This window comes from Tympanuchus pallidicinctus, unplaced genomic scaffold (genome assembly GCF_026119805.1).
Source record: "Tympanuchus pallidicinctus isolate F22 unplaced genomic scaffold, pur_lepc_1.0 scaffold4, whole genome shotgun sequence".
Taxonomy (NCBI): Eukaryota; Metazoa; Chordata; class Aves; order Galliformes; family Phasianidae; genus Tympanuchus; species Tympanuchus pallidicinctus.
The window spans coordinates 23,941,384-23,959,595 of record NW_026294758.1 but is presented as its reverse complement, the minus strand read 5'-3'; the positions used below and the strand labels follow the sequence as shown (position 1 = coordinate 23,959,595).

Here is an 18,212-nt window from a genome sequence, read left to right as displayed (position 1 = left end):
TCCACCCAGCAACAATCCTTCTCTGCTCATATGTTTTTCTTCTGGCCCGATGAGTGAATTTCAATCAGTCATGGTTATCTGGCAAGTAGAGCTGAAAATGTACCCTGTTTGCCAGGGACTAGTGAAATCCCACCTACTCCCCACTGGTTGGGTTAAGTGGTACACAGGACTGGTACACAATGGGGATGCTCATTTGCCATGGTACGGTAGTTACCACTAATTACACCTTCCCTAAATGAAAAGAATACCAGAATTTTAATTATATTATTGGTTATTCTGGAAGGCATATGCTGTTTGGTTCCGCAGGATGTGTTTTTGTTTACTTGGTTTAATTTCTGGAGTTTTGGCTGTTGGGGAGTTTTCATCCTGCTTTTTATTTTGTTTTTATTAATATATTGGTGACAAATAGCCAATAATTTGTTCAATTCTAAAAATATATTAGAATAGGTGCATGCATGAGGAAACCAACATAAACACTAAAGGCAAGATGCTCAAATTTATAATAAAGAAGACTAGGAATACATCAAAAGCAGGAAGCCAGCAAGAGAGTCAGTGGGTCCTTCAGATGACATAATTAGGGACACAGAAGGATGATACACACGTTGTGCACTGCTTACAGCACAAATACTACTGAAGCTGGAGGAGGCTTAAGGAAATGATGGAGAGTGTAGCAGGACGTGGGTATCTGTTTCTGTTCTCCAGGAGTTGGTACTGGGTCCAGTCTTGTTTAACATCTTTAGCACTTCTCAGAGATGGTCAGAATCTTATTTTCAGAAGAGGTAGTATCGGGAGATTTGACGAGAAATTAGACATATTAATGGATGGGTACCCTACAAACAGAAGGCCTAGGAGGAGACTCTCTAGTACAAAAAATAATTGTGTTTTCTGGGAGGCTAAAAGGAGAATGAACTGCAGGAGGCAGCCAGGGATAAACACTGCTCCTAAGTAGTGTCTCTCCTTCTTATTTACAAACACAGTGAGAGATCTTGGATTTGGGGTACCTCCAGCCCAATCAATCCTCCTTTATATTTTCAAATCACATTTATGAAGAAGTAGTTATATGTAAATTCCCACAGATCCAGGACTCATTTCCACATCTATATGATACAGTGTCGCATAAAAATCCTATCTGCAGCAATAATGGGTACGTACACTCATGCAAAAAAATACAAATATTGCAGAACACTTATTATTTCTGTCTTAGTTGTACACAGGGAAAGAGGGTACTACATGTCACTGTATGTCTAGAAGAGTAACTTTTATAATCTATTGTATGTGGCATTATTAAAAAAAAATGTATTACAAAAATGCAAAAGTTTAAAAAGATTTTTAAAAAGCTTAAAATAAACAAGAAGGGGCTATTTTTGCTGTTTTTTTTTAAGTAACAGCCATGACTAGAAGGAGAATTTCACTAGCCAAAAGTCAAAAGAGCTTCCTACTTCTAAACTGCTGATGAAAATACAAAATCTCAAAATAAAACAGTGGAAGTTAAGGGACTGACTCTGTCATTCAAATCAGTATGAGTTTTTCCATTCACTTGACCAGGAGTAGTCAAATAGTCAACCACTTGAGAACTTCTGTTATCAATTACTTGAAACAAATGGGCATTTCCCAAAGTCAGGAAGAACTTACTGTCACAGAAATCCTTGCAAGAAGCGTGTATCATAGCTGCTGTGGTGAATGGTACCAATCTGCACAGCATCACAAAACCTCCCAGTACTGCCACAGAGGAGGCAAACTGGCTTTGTACTGGGAGCTGCTCCTCATTTTCTGAGAAAGGGCTTATTTTGAAGTGCTGTTAGCTTGAAATTTTTAGCAGGTCACTTGAAGAAGAGCTGGTGCGCATTTAAGTATCCCATGCATCTACTGACTGATAGTGGGTTAGCTTTAATGAGAATATTAAAACAGACCTTGAATTTGAAAACTTAAGCTAGGAACATAGAGAAACAAGGCTAGTCTTTTCTGCCACTTCCGAACAATGTTTTTAGCATTGATAGATTATACAAGAGAGCCTGACACCAAGAGGGTGTCAGATACAGTTTCAGGGGACTGTCGTATCCTTCTTCACATCATTAATGATTTAAGCAGTGTGCACGGTCAGAAAGCAGAAGCTTGGACTGCTTTCTTTATTACTGCAGAAAACAGAAACATGGACCTCTCTGCTTTGCCAAACAACAACCATCCTGATAAATTCCTACAACTGGAGGTGAAGTCTTTAGTGAAGAACTCAACCTTTCTACAGGCCAGACTGGCAAAGTTCCCAGAAGCAGCTTTACCTGGAGTGCAACAGTGGCACAATAGGATCTATTTACAGGTAAGGTCTGACAGAGGCAGACTCTTTTCCTGACTTTTCTATCTTATTTTGGGAATCTGACGGCAAATGATATGAGCTCAGTATTTCAGCAGTGAATTCAGTTTCCCACATCTCCAAATCTGCACCACTAATATAACCTTCTGGAGCTTTCCCTTTGATTTCAGTGAGGTTTGGGCTCCAGAAGGGCAGTCACTCTCCTCAGCAACAGCACAGTCCACCTCATTTGCTTCAGTCCACCTCATTTGCTTCATGTTTTCTATTGCTTGTGGTGACATCTTCATAGCACTTCCCAGAAAGCCTACTTATGTCAAATATGGATTAATTGTACTAAGGAGGCTAATAGAACACCCTCTCTAAAGAAATTACAAGTGAGAGAAAGAAGGGAAAAGAATAACAAAGGAGGAAAAAAAAAAGCCAACACTGGACTTAAATGTGAAATCCAGGTGACAACACTCAATAAAAGGCACATTAGAGAGAACACCAGAGATTCTTGCTAGCGTCCTGCTAGCTTGTGCATGTCTGTGTATTTTGCTGTGTCTTCTTTACTTTGTCTTGTTTTTTGTCTTTCCTCTTTGACCTTGCTGTCACCCTGACAGATGTCTGTCGAAGGCGTGAAAGGCAATGACAGCATTAATGTAGGTTATTATGTGGAGGTAGCAGTGTTTTCATGGAAAAATGCAGAAGTGCACTGTCTAACAGATGCCTGGAGCCCACAGAGGAGACATTTGTATCTGGATCAGCAGCAGTACAGCTGCATCAGCTCACACCCCTCTGGGCCCCACTTACAGCTCACACCACAGCACTCCTTTCCGGCTGCCTGGGGAGCCCCTTGCCTTTCCCCACCCCTAGCCTGAGAAAAGCTTCAAGGTCTGGTTCTTGTCAGGGGATGGAGACACGCGGAGGTGGCTGGGGGCTGGAGATGGTTCTGTATCCTGAGCATCCCCGGGGCATGAGTCCAGATCCCCATGACAATGAGGAGTGGGAACTGAAAACCCATCAACATGGGGCAGGAAGGGAAGAGGAAGAGCCTTGAAATCTCCCATAGCTGCTTCCAGTTTTACTTCTTCCCTCATCAGCAGTCCAGACCCCTTCCCTCCTTCCCAGAGTCCACTCCTATTGTACGTTCCTTGCCCAGGACTCCCCATGGGGAGCTGGAAGGGAGGAGGCAGGCGGGGGGTCCCACACTCACTGCTGTCTCTCATGCACAGAGCTCTCACTGAAAGAAAGAGCCTGTGGGATCCAAAACAATAGGGCATGAAGCAATGCTGGCCTCGATCCCTGCCCCGCTGCAGCTCCTCTTTGTGCAGGATGAGGCAACCACACACTGAGCTGCGCCACAGCGGGATGCTTCTCCCCATTGTTGCTGGGCAAGAGGCTTCAAGGCTGGGCCAGGCTTGCAGGAGGACTGGGCTGTGAGTGCCCTAAGCTAGGTCTCCCTCCACCCTGCTCCATGCAGGCACAGCCGGGGAGATGGCTGAGCCTGCTGCCTTACCAGAACTGCTCCTATAATACAGCATGGTTTATAAACCCCAAATGTGGGGCATAACCTATGTTTGTAAGTGCAGTTCTTAGTGACTGTGAGCTGTCCTGACATCACTGTGCCTCATTCTCCCTCCCTTATGAAAGAGAGGCCTCCTCTCTTTCCCTCTTGCTGACAAATAAAGGGAAAAGAGTTGATGAATTCCAGACGTTAGAATAAACATGATGGCACAGCGGAGAACTAATGGTGCAGGAGTAACATGTTTTGCTTTAAGATGAGAAAGCTAATGGGGTTAAGGGTTAGTTAATTCTGAAGCGGAAATGAGGGGGGCGAGGGAGGAAAATTGGTTTCAGAACATATGTGAGTGACCTGCAGACTCCCAGCATCCTTGAGAGCAGCTGAAATTCCCCACCCAGAAATTCATTTTCTTTCAGTAAGGAGCTGCGGAGGTCTCCCTGTGCACAGTGACTATGTGGCAGTTTGCAGCCCCTTCCAACCTCTGTCATGATAACATTCATTTTCTGCACATTTCAGTACTTATGTGTTTTCTTCACCTATAGCTTCTAAAATGAATTTCCATTATAAAAAGCAGCCTGATTATAATGGCAATTAATATTTCTGACCAAAAATTTCTGCTTTTTCCCCCACCTCTCTGTGTCAGGCAAACACAGCTGCCCTCCTCAGCATACATTTTCATTGTCTACTTCAGATAAAGGCCATGAAGCGGTTCAGTAATCCTGGCACTTCCTGATTCAAAGCAGCACAAGGAGCACAGACTGTTTCTTCACCAATGGCAGCAGCTGTTGCTCACTTTGTGTGTGCTCAGCACTGCAGACTGCTCTGCTCCAGCACTTCCCATTGCACAGTGCACAGCTCCCAGATACCAGGCTCGCCCCTCTCCCTCAGCCCTTTCCCTTGTTTTCAGCAGTTCTTGGACTTCTCCTTCCTGCTTGCATTTTGTTCTTTTCCTTGGAAGACAGCACAGAGAATTTTTTCTTTGCACACCGTGCTCCTTCACTTTGCTGTGATTGTTAGGATTTCACAACTGAATAACTTTGGCCTTCCAGAATTGCTGTTATGCTACCTGCACTTCTAACACCTCCTGGTGCCTCATTTAAGTGCAACACCTGTGCCCAGCCCTTGCACACCTCTCAGGGCACTGAGGAGGAGGATTTTACCTCTGTTAGGTGCTGGGCCAGTTGCTTCCTGTCCCTTGGCACAGGCCTGAATTACACATGTGTTCTCTTATTCTTCCCCAGACATTTGCAACTATCCGCAGTCAGAGACCAGCTGCAAGGCTGACAGGAGTTCTGATATGACACCATACAGCACTTCTTATATGTTGTACTCACAGCCCTGCAGACCTCCATTAGCAATGACAGGCAAAACAGCTTTCTTTTAAGTAAACAATTAATTACTGTGCAGAAGTACTTTCAGTGCCGCACAGTGAAGATAGTCAGTATGAATGTCTGCTTTTCTTTGAATGGTCTTGGGTTCTGTCACTTTGTCTTAAGGTTTTACAGCCACCTACTGATCTGCAGCCCACATCAGGTGGACTCCCATCTTGCTTCACATCACCTAGCACTGACTTATTTCTTCTATAAGTACATCTGATCCCCTTCAGGTCTCTTGAAAATAAAAAGTGAATTCTCAGTAGCCTTTAATGTGCTCTGTTGTCTTTCATATCCACTCACTTAGACATGGTTAATAATTGCCTTCTTGGTTTCTTTTCCACAGCATCTCCCAAGACATTAGATTTGTCTAAGAAGATCTACAGAGGTGATTATTGCTTATTCTGATAAATGAGCTTTTTCAGTTAACTAGATATCATACAACACCTCTACAGTTGTTACAACTATTACATGGATCCTTAGGTCCCTGGCAGCTACCTAGCATCTTCCTGTCAGTAATACCTTATGTCTCTATATCAGAGTAATACTGCCCTTGTTACTTGGAGAGCTCTCCAGAGAAAGCAGTGCATGCCTTTTGAACAATAGAGGGCTATAATACCAAACAAATCACCTACATAAAAGTTACCTTGCCACCCACTTTCATTAGCATTGAGGATTTTCTTACAAAACAGCTCCAGTAGAAAACGGTGGCCAAAAATTTCTAAACAGCTGCTTTAGTAAAGCTACTAGGCACAGCTGCCCGCAGGCAGTGTTTGTTACTGTCTTTGAGTATTGCCTTAAGTGTTGCCAGCAGCCCCAGCTTGCCATGGGACATGAATAACTCTTTGCAGGGAGTAAGGAAAAATTTTGACTTGCATAATGTGAAGTTCCTTAATTTTTTAGGTGTCTCTTTCATTTCTTCTTGCAGATAGGTTGACTTGGGACCAAGGCCTAGCCTTAGCACTTTAATGTCTTGGTTTTGGAGGGTCATAGCTTAGTGCTTGATATTCCCCTATCACAGACTGAGGACAGAAAAGTTAGACTATTTCTGTGCTAAAACAGCAGTAGCAACAGAAAGATTAAGTTAAGATAATAATGAAATTGAAATATTTTCTAACAATACAGATTACTTTAGAATTTATAGTGATGTATGTTGTCATGTACTGATACACGTAATTTGCATTATGAAATCATTTATCTGCTTCCGTAAATGCATATGTTTCATGCAATCTTCTTCATATTTACATATGCTGTTTCTTGGACCTAAAGTACTTTTTGTCCATGCTTTGGGCTTTTCTCTCTCCATAAGCAGTCTCTGAGACATATCTGCAGCAGAAATTTCAGTCAAACTGCCAGTTGCACTCAAAAATATTTTCCCAATTAATGTAGCACTTCAATGTCTGTTCTTGAAAGCCTCTGCAAACCATCTCCTACTCAAATTCCAGTCCAGTTCTCTTGGTAAAACACTTTTGCTCCTCCCATCATATTTTTTCCCTAGCTTTACTTCAGGATAGCACATGATCCTGTCTTTATGAATTGCTGCCTATAAAAAGGAAGGTATTCTGGAAGGAAGGGGCATGAAGTTCTGGCACTGATTTCTGAAAAAAATTCTCCATCATGCCATCTTTTCCAAGTTTGGGAGGATTTTATATAAACAGCTTTAAAAGTCACTGTCAAGTTGCATTATTTTCACAGTATTTTAGCCTAGGGACACTGAACATCCCGTGGTGAGACAGCTCATGTTCTTCAGCAAAATGTTCTCCAAGTCCAACCATCTAGTGGGCCTGAGGGAAGCATCATTAAGGTCATTGACAAATTTTAAATAAGAAATAAATTAAATAAAGTAAAATGGAATCAGAAAGAAATGACAGTTAAAAACACCATCTCAGCTGAAATCTGGCCAGTACAATCCAGAGGCCTTCAGTGCCAGCTGTAACTGCAGTGCATAGAGTAATACTGTCGAGGGACATGTCAAGGCTGAGGAATGACATATGGAAATTATGAACTAATGGAGGAACTGGGAGGCACTGAGGATCCACCCACCTACTAATGATAATTATTGATGGGAAATACACTTAGCTACTTCTGATGATTTGGTGATAACACTGCCAGCATGATGATTTCTACTAGGGTGACTTAGACAAAGGTTGATGATTTCTTCACCTTTTTCTTTCCTTTCCAAACAAAACCAGGTCTTTGCTTTCATCTATGCCTCCCTGCTCCACACTGGCTTATAGAGCCTTTGCATATATGCAGACACAAGGCACAGAGCATGTGATACTGCTGGCTTCAATTGAAAATGAGTCCACCAAAGCAGCAGAACATCACTCAACTGAGGAATCATGCAGCTTGCTGTCAGCTTTGGGACTGGTAGGGAATCTGTGATCTTCCAAAACCAGTGTGAAGAGGATGTAGGAGCCCCGTGCTCCTCTCAGCAGGCCTATCAGGGCAACAAGTCAGGCCAGGACCACCCTTGTCTCAAAGGAAATGTTATCTGCTAGTCAGGAGAGCTCTGCGTGTGCTGAGATGGAAGTAAAAAGACAGTCCTGAAGCACAGGGCAGGTACTGGTGTGAGGGCAGGGCTCTGTCAGAAATAGCTCTCCTGGGAAGCTGAGGTGTGGCTGGAGCCATGGGCTAGTTCCAAGTCTCTGGGACAGAAGGTCATTGTATGGTTACAGTCTTACCAGTTCATGAAGAGGCTTAGGCTGATTTTAAGGAGCAGGCTGTGAGTTCTCCAAAAACCACACTCCAACACAGTCAATAGTCTTCCTCCTCTGCCACCCACTGTTCTAAAGGCCTGATCGAACCAATGCTTTGCAGGAAGATTGCTCAGCTAATTACTGGAGTTCTGACAGTACCTGTATTAGGAACTTCCCCTTAGTCGCATGCCAGGCCACTGATGTACTGACAGGTCTGTCGCACTGTGAGGGTATCAGAGCAGTGAGATCCCCCCACGGTGAGATGTGCAGCTTCAGCAAAGACAGCCGCTGGCATACTGTTAGCATACGCTTCACTCTGCTTTGTTCTAGCAGATGTGCTTCTGCATCTCACTACCTTGGCATCTGTCAGATCTGCATACTCCACTGTCATACGCCATAACACCATTCTGCTATAACATAAGCTTTCTTTTCAGTGGGCCTTACAGTGCCTGTTCATATTTGCAGAAAACTCTAATTTTCACATTGTAACCACGTGCTTCCACAGAAGGAAGAAATCTTCACAGAGTGAACAGTCAGACTCCTTTAGTACACTGACAATGTTTGCCAGAACAAGAAAAATTGATGCACAGGTAATTTCAATAATGACTTTTGACAAATTATAGCTCTAAAAGGGAACCTGTGTCATAGGTAAATGAAAATGAAGGCCAAATTCTGCTCTTATTTGTGCTTTACAGAGAGAAAATGAAAGTATTACTGAGCTGCCTGGGTTGGAACTGAATGGGGTCAGCCAAGAAGTGATAGACAAAACTCTTGGGAAACACATTACGCCCATCACACTGAAATCCACAATCAAGAGCAATCCCTTGTATAGCGATTTCCAGGTGGAAGATGACTGGGAGGAGAAGAGAAGGATCCCTTCCTGGACAGTGCAGGACTATGACAGACATTCACTGCACTCTGACTTGGCCAGCCACATAAAGGTAACGTGCTGCTGCACTGCATTCAAACAAAATGGATTGCTAAAAGCTCTGTGTGAACATGAGCCACAGTGCAGCATGTTTGGTTCTTTTGGTAAGATTCCAGAAGCAAATATGGACATGTTTTCCTGTGCAGACATGACACTTGCATGAGTCTGATCAGAAAAAGAAGTCTATGTATCTGGTTAAATGCCAGCAATTTCAGTTCAGCAGAACATGATCTCTGTAATGAGAAAGTCTTAAACCACAACACCCTGCGAAGGTTTCCCAGTCTATACAGGGGTGATCTCTAAACCAGGTAGTTAAGAATTAGGTGTCCACTTTTGTAGCTGTTTATAACATAACAGATAACACACATTGTTTCAGCCTTATTCACAGTATGCAGGATCCTACCTTCATGTTGGTTTTCACAAATCACTTGTAATGTTTGTGTTTTGTTTTGTTTTCTTTTGTTTTCTTTTTCATGTGTTTGTTTTTGCTATTCTCCATTACTGGACTTAGGAAGGATGAGGTATTTATGTAGAAATCAGCATCTATTCTTCAGAATACAACGTGGTTGCTACTGTTTTGGGTTTGTTGTCCTTCCTTCCTTCCTTCCTTCCTTCCTTCCTTCCTTCCTTCCTTCCTTCCTTCCTTCCTTCCTTCCTTCCTTCCTTCCTTCCTTCCTTCCTTCCTTCCTTCCTTCCTTCCTTCCTTCCTTCCTTCCTTCCTTCCTTCCTTCCTTCCTTCCTTCCTTCCTTCCTTCCTTCCTTCCTTCCTTCCTTCCTTCCTTCCTTCCTTCCTTCCTTCCTTCCTTCCTTCCTTCCTTCCTTCCTTCCTTCCTTCCTTCCTTCCTTCCTTCCTTCCTTCCTTCCTTCCTTCCTTCCTTCCTTCCTTCCTTCCTTCCTTCCTTCCTTCCTTCCTTCCTTCCTTCCTTCCTTCCTTCCTTCCTTCCTTCCTTCCTTCCTTCCTTCCTTCCTTCCTTCCTTCCTTCCTTCCTTCCTTCCTTCCTTCCTTCCTTCCTTCCTTCCTTCCTTCCTTCCTTCCTTCCTTCCTTCCTTCCTTCCTTCCTTCCTTCCTTCCTTCCTTCCTTCCTTCCTTCCTTCCTTCCTTCCTTCCTTCCTTCCTTCCTTCCTTCCTTCCTTCCTTCCTTCCTTCCTTCCTTCCTTCCTTCCTTCCTTCCTTCCTTCCTTCCTTCCTTCCTTCCTTCCTTCCTTCCTTCCTTCCTTCCTTCCTTCCTTCCTTCCTTCCTTCCTTCCTTCCTTCCTTCCTTCCTTCCTTCCTTCCTTCCTTCCTTCCTTCCTTCCTTCCTTCCTTCCTTCCTTCCTTCCTTCCTTCCTTCCTTCCTTCCTTCCTTCCTTCCTTCCTTCCCTCCTTCCTTCCCTCCTTCCTTCCCTCCTTCCTTCCCTCCTTCCTTCCCTCCTTCCTTCCCTCCTTCCTTCCCTCCTTCCTTCCTTCCTTCCTTCCTTCCTTCCTTCCTTCCTTCCTTCCTTCCTTCCTTCCTTCCTTCCTTCCTTCCTTCCTTCCCTCCTTCCCTCCTTCCCTCCTTCCCTCCTTCCCTCCTTCCCTCCTTCCCTCCTTCCTTCCTTCCTTCCTTCCTTCCTTCCTTCCTTCCTTCCTTCCTTCCTTCCTTCCTTCCTTCCTTCCTTCCTTCCTTCCTTCCTTCCTTCCTTCCTTCCTTCCTTCCTTCCTTCCCTCCTTCCCTCCTTCCCTCCTTCCCTCCTTCCCTCCTTCCCTCCTTCCCTCCTTCCCTCCTTCCTTCCTTCCTTCCTTCCTTCCTTCCTTCCTTCCTTCCTTCCTTCCTTCCTTCCTTCCTTCCTTCCTTCCTTCCTTCCTTCCTTCCTTCCTTCCTTCCTTCCTTCCTTCCTTCCTTCCTTCCTTCCTTCCTTCCTTCCTTCCTTCCTTCCTTCCTTCCCTCCTTCCTTCCTTCCTTCCTTCCTTCCTTCCCTCCTTCCCTCCTTCCTTCCTTCCCTCCTTCCCTCCTTCCCTCCTTCCTTCCTTCCTTCCTTCCTTCCTTCCTTCCTTCCTTCCTTCCTTCCTTCCTTCCTTCCTTCCTTCCTTCCTTCCTTCCTTCCTTCCTTCCTTCCTTCCTTCCTTCCTTCCTTCCTTCCTTCCTTCCTTCCTTCCTTCCTTCCTTCCTTCCTTCCTTCCTTCCTTCCTTCCTTCCTTCCTTCCTTCCTTCCTTCCTTCCTTCCTTCCTTCCCTCCTTCCTTCCTTCCCTCCTTCCTTCCTTCCCTCCTTCCTTCCTTCCCTCCTTCCTTCCTTCCCTGTTTGTCTCTTTCCCTCTCTTTTTTTTTTCCTTTTTTCTTTTTTTTTTTCTTCGAAATCTCATTTCACTGCTTAGTGTCCTACTTTTTGTTCCTGGCTGGAAACTATGGTTATAGTTTTCCCCAGAGGAACATTTGCAGCATCTGGCAAGTAGCACAACCTATGTTCAAGTGAAAGTCTCTTGTATTTCTGTTGTGATGCTTTAAATTCATTAATCACTATCTGATGATAGCCAAAATACTCCTAGCTATGTTTTAATGACTATGTATGCAAGGCAGAAGAACTGAGTCCTTTTTTCTTTTTTTTTTTTTTTTTTTTTAGGAAAATCCTAATGATCTACAGTTCTGGATGGGGGATATTTATACTCCTGGGTATGATACCTTGTTAAAAAAGAAAGAGAAAGAAAGCAAGCATTCTAAATGGTGTCGAATCATCCTGGTAATGGTACTAGCTGTTTGCATCCTGTTGACGATAGTCACGCTCAGTGTTTTACTTACTTAATGCAGCCAAAAGCCGGTGATGGAAGTTTTTCAATAAACATTTTTATTAAGTCATTCCGCTCCCTTATTTTATTTGAATTTATTTGAATTCTTTTCTTTTTTCTTTCTTTTTTCTTTCTTTCTTTTTTTTTTTTTTTTTTTTTTTTTTGCCACAAGTACAGTTTATTTGACATCACTATTTTAAAATGTTCTTGTGCAGCATAAGGACTTGATCCTGAAAAGATGCAAATACCGTAAGCATAGGAGAATGTCTCCTAATGGATATAATTCAGAAGCAAAACTCTGAACACAATACTTCTTATAATGCCTTCTTTCACTGGCTGGTGTTTTGATTCAGTATCTGTAATATAGTACATATGATATGCACTTGCTACTGACTGAATATTTATTCTAAAAAATATTTACCATCTTTTTATGGTGGTTATTATTGGAACACAGCAAAGTATAACAGATTAGCATTCAGGGTTTACTAAAGAATTCTAAACTGAAAAGATATGCATTACTTACTGACTGAATTCATTTCTGCAGTAATGACACCCTTTCTAAAATCTTAGTCATAAATGTTTCCTTACGCTTTTTTGGGGGGGACAAGAAAAACAAAAACTAGACCACTGAATCTCTGGGTTCCTATCAAAATAATTTCCTGGAATCTGTGAGAGGGTTTCTTCACTCCAGAGTCCAGATCTACAAACATGCACCATCTTTCATACTTCAAAATGTGGAGAGCTAATATTTTTTAACAGCTGACACTTCATTTCTGGAGAAAGATTTGATGAGTGCTAAAGTTGAAACAAATTTGAATATAACTATTTGAAAGACTAAATGTATATAGTCATTCTGTAAGAAAGGGTGTTTGAAAATGAAAGGAAATAGACAAATAATTTCTAGCAGAATAATTCAGGAGGATGACAATACAAGGTGAAATTAAAAGTAAGTGAACAAAGAGAGAAGCATATAACTTTTTATTTTATCTCTAAAAGTTCAAACTCTTTATACTCTGCAAACTCTTTATAGTTCTGCCAGGGCAAAGCTGGGCTGGTGATTTCCCTCAGTAACACAAGAGAACTCTCACGATGGAATCAAATGCACCCTCAGCAAGGTTGCTGATGACACCAAGCTGAGCAGTGCGGTTGCTACATTGGAGAGAAGGGAAGCCATTCACAGGGACCTCGACAGGCTGGAGAAGTGGGCTGTGAAAACCTAATGAGGTTCAGTAAGGCCAAGTGCAAGGTGTTGCACTTTGGCTGGGGCGATCCCAGGTATTTATACAGACTGAGGGAAGAACTCCTTGAGAACTCCTGCAGAGAAGGACTTGGAGGTCCTGGTGGATGAGAAGCTGGACATGAGCTAGAAGTGTGTGCTTGCTGCCCAGAAGGGCAATTATATCCTGGGCTGCATTGAAAAAGGAGTGATTGTACCCCCCTATTCAGCTTTTGCGGGGCCCCAGCTGGAGTACTGCATCCAGGCATGGGGCCACAGTAAGAGAAGGATGTGGCGCTCCTGGAACTGGTCCAAGAGAAGGGCCACTAAGATGATCAGAGGGCTGGAGAACCTCTTCCCCGAGGAAAGGTTGAGGCAACTGGGCTTGCTTAGCTTGAAGAAGGCTCTAGGGAGATCTCACTGTGGCCTTCAAATACTTGAAGAGAGCTTATAAACAAGAGGGAGTATGACTGTTTATGAGGGAGGATAGTGATGGGACAAGGGGGAATGGTTTTAAACTGAAACACGAGAGGTTTAGGTTAGATATTAGGAGGAAATTTTTCACAGAGAGGGTGGTGACACACTGGAACAGGTTGCCCAAGGAGGCTGTGGATGCCCCATCCCTGGAGGCATTCAAGGCCAGGTTGGATGTGGCTCTGGGCAGCCTGGTCAGCTGGTTGGTGACCCTGCACATAGCAGAGGGGTTGAAACTAGATGATCGTTGTGGTCCTTTTCAACCCAGACCATTCTATGATTCTGTGATTAATTTGGTAATCAACCAACAGCAAAACTGTAGCAGCATTTAAATGCATTGACATAAAGTTAGTATCTGCATTGTACACTGAACATTGCTGTAAATAACTTGGGAAGGAAGCTTGATCTCTCAGCCCACTGCAGCAGTGGTGTGGATGGGTGTTCCTGTCTGAAAGATCAGAGGCACTTGGCTTCCAAAGGTAAGAACCAAGGGCCATTCCACAAGAGTAACAGCTAACATTATGAAGTAATTATTCATATTAGAGCAACAATACTTAACTGTTTTTTTTTTTTTAACCGTGGTGAATTTGCTTTAAGTGAATTGCATACAATGCAGAGACATATTTTTCTAAATTGTCAAGGCCTGTAGGCGGGACGCCTAAAAGCAAACGGCTTTGTAATTTCCAGGAAAATAGCCAATAATGAGAGTTTCTTAACAGCATTGCTCTCTGAGGGTTTAGCAGTAGAATAAAATCGTTTTCTCCACAAGTCCATTTACCGCTGCTTTGGTTTTGCTGCTGTCATCTAGCGGACAGTCATAAGAGGGGGAAAAGGCTCCAGGCGGCGCTTTGCTGGTCCGGAGTAAGGCGCGTTTATTTTTTTTTTGTTTTTTTGTTTTTGTTTTAACGGTACGTGCAGGTTCTTCTGCTGCCACCTGGTGGCCGAAGCGCGACCAGCGCGGAGATCCCCCGCAGCCCTCTTCTCCCCTTCCCCCCCGCTTCCGGTCACCCGCACATTGTCTCGGTTGTGGAAGTGCATGAGTGTTAAAAACGGGGAGGGGGGGAATGGGGAGAGGGAGGGAAGGAGACAGAGGGAGGGAGAGAGAGAGGGAAGGAGGGAGGGAGGGAGGGAGGGAGGAAGGGGGGAGAAGGGAGAAGGGAAAAGGGAAAGGCAGGGAGAGGGGTGAGGGGAGAGGGAGGGAGAGGGGAGAAGTGGCCGCACTTGCTCTCTGAGGGAGCGTGAAGCATCTCTGCTGCCCCGTGCAGCTAGGCGCCTGGAAGAGCATTCGCAGGGGGACAGCCCGTCATAGTCTGAATGAGGGCCGCGCTCTGGCCTTTGGGAAAATGCACAACAATTGAATGCTTGAGGGAAGAGGATAGAACTGAGAGACAAAGACCTCTTTTCAAGTAGATGGGAATCCTCCCTGAAGTGTGCTTCATCCAGAAGCAGTCAAGGAGACACCCATATTTAACCCCTGGATGTGATGCAGGGTACATGTATTACACAAGAACAGCTTTATTTGTTAAGGTTGCTTTATGCCACCTCTTCACTGTGTGATTTTAATTTTAACATATTTTTTTTTTTATTCCTTAGAGGCAGGAGCTGAAGCAGAAAAGTCATCATGTAACATTTATAAAGTGGGATTAGGATAGGTGTTTGGAAAACAGAATGTTTAGTGTATTCCAAAAGAGCTTTTAAAACTGGATGAATAAAACAACTCTACTAGGTAATGACATTCAAATGGGACATACAGCATTTTTTCCACAGTAAGTAATCTCCGAGATCTAAATTCATTGGTCTGTTCCTGGCCTGAGAGAATGCTTACGCATACGCTCTGCTTGACTTCAATGGGATTTAAGCAGGTGCTTAAGTAAAGAAGTCAAATTTGGATCAGAACAGAAACAAGTGTTGGCGAGGTTTTGAATTTTTTATTCCAGCAGTAATCAGCTCAAATGCCAGCAAAGTCTCCTGCTTGATAGCCAGTAAAACTGTGACATGCAGCACCAAGCTGATACAGAGATACCATGCCAGCACCTACTCATATGATGTAGAACAAAAGGGTAACTGCTGCAGAATGCTACCTTTGATGGGGAAAACTGGTACTTGCAGGGAGATGTAGAGGAATTTGTTCTTATGAAGTGTGCAGCTGTAATCTGGAACAAAATAGGAGTGACAGTTCACACAGGCTCTGCCAACTTATAATTACACAGGCAGTTACTGTATTCTGCAAGTGATGTGAGAAAACTTAGTTCCTTCTCTTCAGCAATTAAGGATTAGTTTTCAAAACTGCCTGTGGATTTGAACTTCATTTTTTATTGCCTTTTAGAACAACTGCTCCAAAATCACTAGAGTATTTTCAAAAACTCAACCCCAATCTTTCTCTTCCTCTGCCACATTCTTCTTTCCCAAAAACTAACAGTAAATACACACCTGAGTTCTCATTTTATTTGTTTTCATCCTGTAAAGCTGTGGGACAGAGGCTCCTGGTTGGCTCTGGAGCAGCAGAAGGCATTACCAGGGGAAACTACAGCTACCATTCTACTTCACTGAGGTACAGAGCTGGTTCAGTAGAGATGGATCTTAGCAGGACTTACTACTTCAGTATGGTGTATATATTCACTCTTTGTCTTCTTTATTTTTCTTCTGCTGATGCACTTATCAAACAACCCAGGTTCTAAAATGGAAGAGGATAGGGACAAACACATTTTTGTGTTTGCCATGTGTAAAGTTGATCACACTAGGACTTAAAAAGGAAAAATACAGCATGAGTTTTGAGGTATCATATACTATGATCCTGGGCAGAACAAATGTTACTCCTTCATTTATAATGTTTTGGTGTGTGTGATGAGTTCACACTTCTTTAAACAACCAAGAACGGTAAGAGTAGAACATGTGGATGCCAAATATCTGACTCAACTATCACTGGAAGATCAGGATGGTCCCTGCAAGTCCCACTAACCAAGAAGATCCCTCTGATCAGTGCAGATATGTTTTGAAGCTGCTCGGTTGTACTATTAACTCACTGAAATATGAATTTAAAGGTATAAGTCAGTTAAACTAAACTCAGCAAAGCCTTCCAACATAGCTAATGTGATGTTCCCACCAGTTATTTCCTCATGCAATTTTACTGTTCAGAAAAAGAAGCTATAATTACAAGACCTGAAGCAGCAAAAAATTGTCTCCATAGAGCATTACATGCTGTAACAGTGATCAGTATAAAATAAGGTGTACTATCTTTTGCTACACAAGATAGAATTTAGAAGTTTTGAAGCATCCAGTACTGTAAGTAAATTATAGTTTTTGATTTAACATTGGATAACATATCCTCTTATGCAGCACCTTTTATTAAAAAAAAAATATATACTTTTTGTACAGATGTTTAAAATTGTTTAGGATTTCCTAGAAAGATTTATCCCTGTAAATAAAGACAGACACAAGTCTGGAGTTTTTCTGTGGATTATTGGGTTCTCTTTTGGCCTCACCTATTGGCACCACTATAAAATGACTATTTGCACTTTATAGGAATGTGTTAATAAATACAGGGGAGACTAGTAATTAACAGCAAGCTTCTGTTCTCACAAGGATTTCACAGTACCAGCGCTTTCTTCCACAACAGTGATTCAGGCCCAGGTGACTTGTAGGTGCACACTCAGCACACCTGGATCCATGGTAGGGCATGGCACATGCCAGGGCTCAGCTCCTTTCTCAGCTGTTTGGCAGCTGTGTAAATCCAGAATCATACATCAAATCTGACGGCCTGTGCCCATTGTGTCCCATTGGCTGGAAAGAGAAAACAGAACAACGTCTTTGAGAAAAATAAATCTCTTCATATAATACTGCATTCCAACCTATGAATCTTAATCTTCAAAATATTTACGTTGCAAAATAATAATGGTCAGAAGGTTGTTTTTTACTCTCTTTCCTTTTTTTTCTACCTTTTTTTTCCTTTTTTTCTTCAAGGCGTTTTATTCACAATGTTTCATTTAAGTTCCTGAGGGCTGGGATTTGTGTTTCAGACAAATGTACTGCCTATCCATTGAGCTAAACCCAAATGATAAGCTTAATTAAACTGCATCTTGAAGATGGCTAGCTGCCTAGGTCTGCTCAGCTTCTCTGGTCTCGTCCAACTGCAAGCAGCAATCAATGGATGAAGTTTGCAGCTATCTAAATGCAAATACCACTGAGCTACCCTTACACATGTGCTTCCCAACATGAAACAAAATCCAGGCAGACTTCTACTGAAACACAGATTCACAGCAAGAGTGAGCGGAGGTGGAATCCGAGAACAGATAGTTCAAGACAAGGAGCGTCAGCCTCTGAAGCTGACCAGGATATGCTGAATCCTAGCGTCACAGATATGGTTACCAATGACTTGTTAACTTTTTCATCTCCAGAGCTGATGGAACTCATCTGGCCATGGAAAATGAATGCTGAGCGCTCTTCCCCAAGAAACATGAAGTTTGATTAAATCAACCCAGCAACAAAATTCCTGTACATAGACTTAATTTCAGTGCATTACTGGAACAAGCTGGCAGACAGTTTTTGTGTTAGAGAGGAATAGTGAGTCAATAGCAGCATGACATATGTATTTTCAGGAGAACATGTAAATCCCAAGTTGCTGTTCATTCTTGTTCCCACCCACATTTAGCTTCACAGGCAGCTTTAAACAACCTAGGAAAAACATCAGGCTTCCCAAAGAGTTGTTTTCCTCTGGGATTTTTTTTGTTCATACAGTGCTCTTCTTGATTGGGCTCCAAAAGGCCACTTTCAGCTCAAAATCAATTTGCTGCAGCTGCTGCAGAAGACTGAAATTCTTGTAGCAGTAAGTAGGCTCATCTGGGAAGATTCTTGATACTTGTTGGAGGAAGTGGTGTGGAGGTCAGGTGGAAAAGAGACAGTTTTGCTCCAGCACACAGCTGCTGTACCACAGAAAGATAGAATACTTATTTTCATTTAAATTTGGTAGATT

General features: G+C 42.9%; 1 protein-coding gene across 1 annotated transcript; it reads left to right on the top strand.

Annotated features, from left to right (window-relative positions):
• Positions 1-2,149: 2,149 nt before the first annotated feature.
• On the top strand, positions 2,150-11,570 carry MINAR2 (membrane integral NOTCH2 associated receptor 2). The gene is made up of 3 exons (XM_052701052.1): positions 2,150-2,314; positions 8,580-8,825; positions 11,391-11,570. Exons 1-3 carry the CDS (start codon positions 2,150-2,152, stop codon positions 11,568-11,570), a joined length of 591 nt encoding a protein of 196 aa, XP_052557012.1.
• The last annotated feature ends 6,642 nt before the right edge of the window (positions 11,571-18,212 follow it).

Excerpts from the sequence above, each read along its gene's own strand:
- MINAR2 (XM_052701052.1), top strand. The coding sequence starts at position 2,150 with ATGGACCTCTCTGCTTTGCCAAACAACAACCATCCTGATAAATTCCTA. Across the intron at positions 2,315-8,579 it reads ACAATAGGATCTATTTACAG|AGAGAAAATGAAAGTATTAC; the intron begins GTAAGGTCTGAC and ends TGTGCTTTACAG. Across the intron at positions 8,826-11,390 it reads ACTTGGCCAGCCACATAAAG|GAAAATCCTAATGATCTACA; the intron begins GTAACGTGCTGC and ends TTTTTTTTTTAG.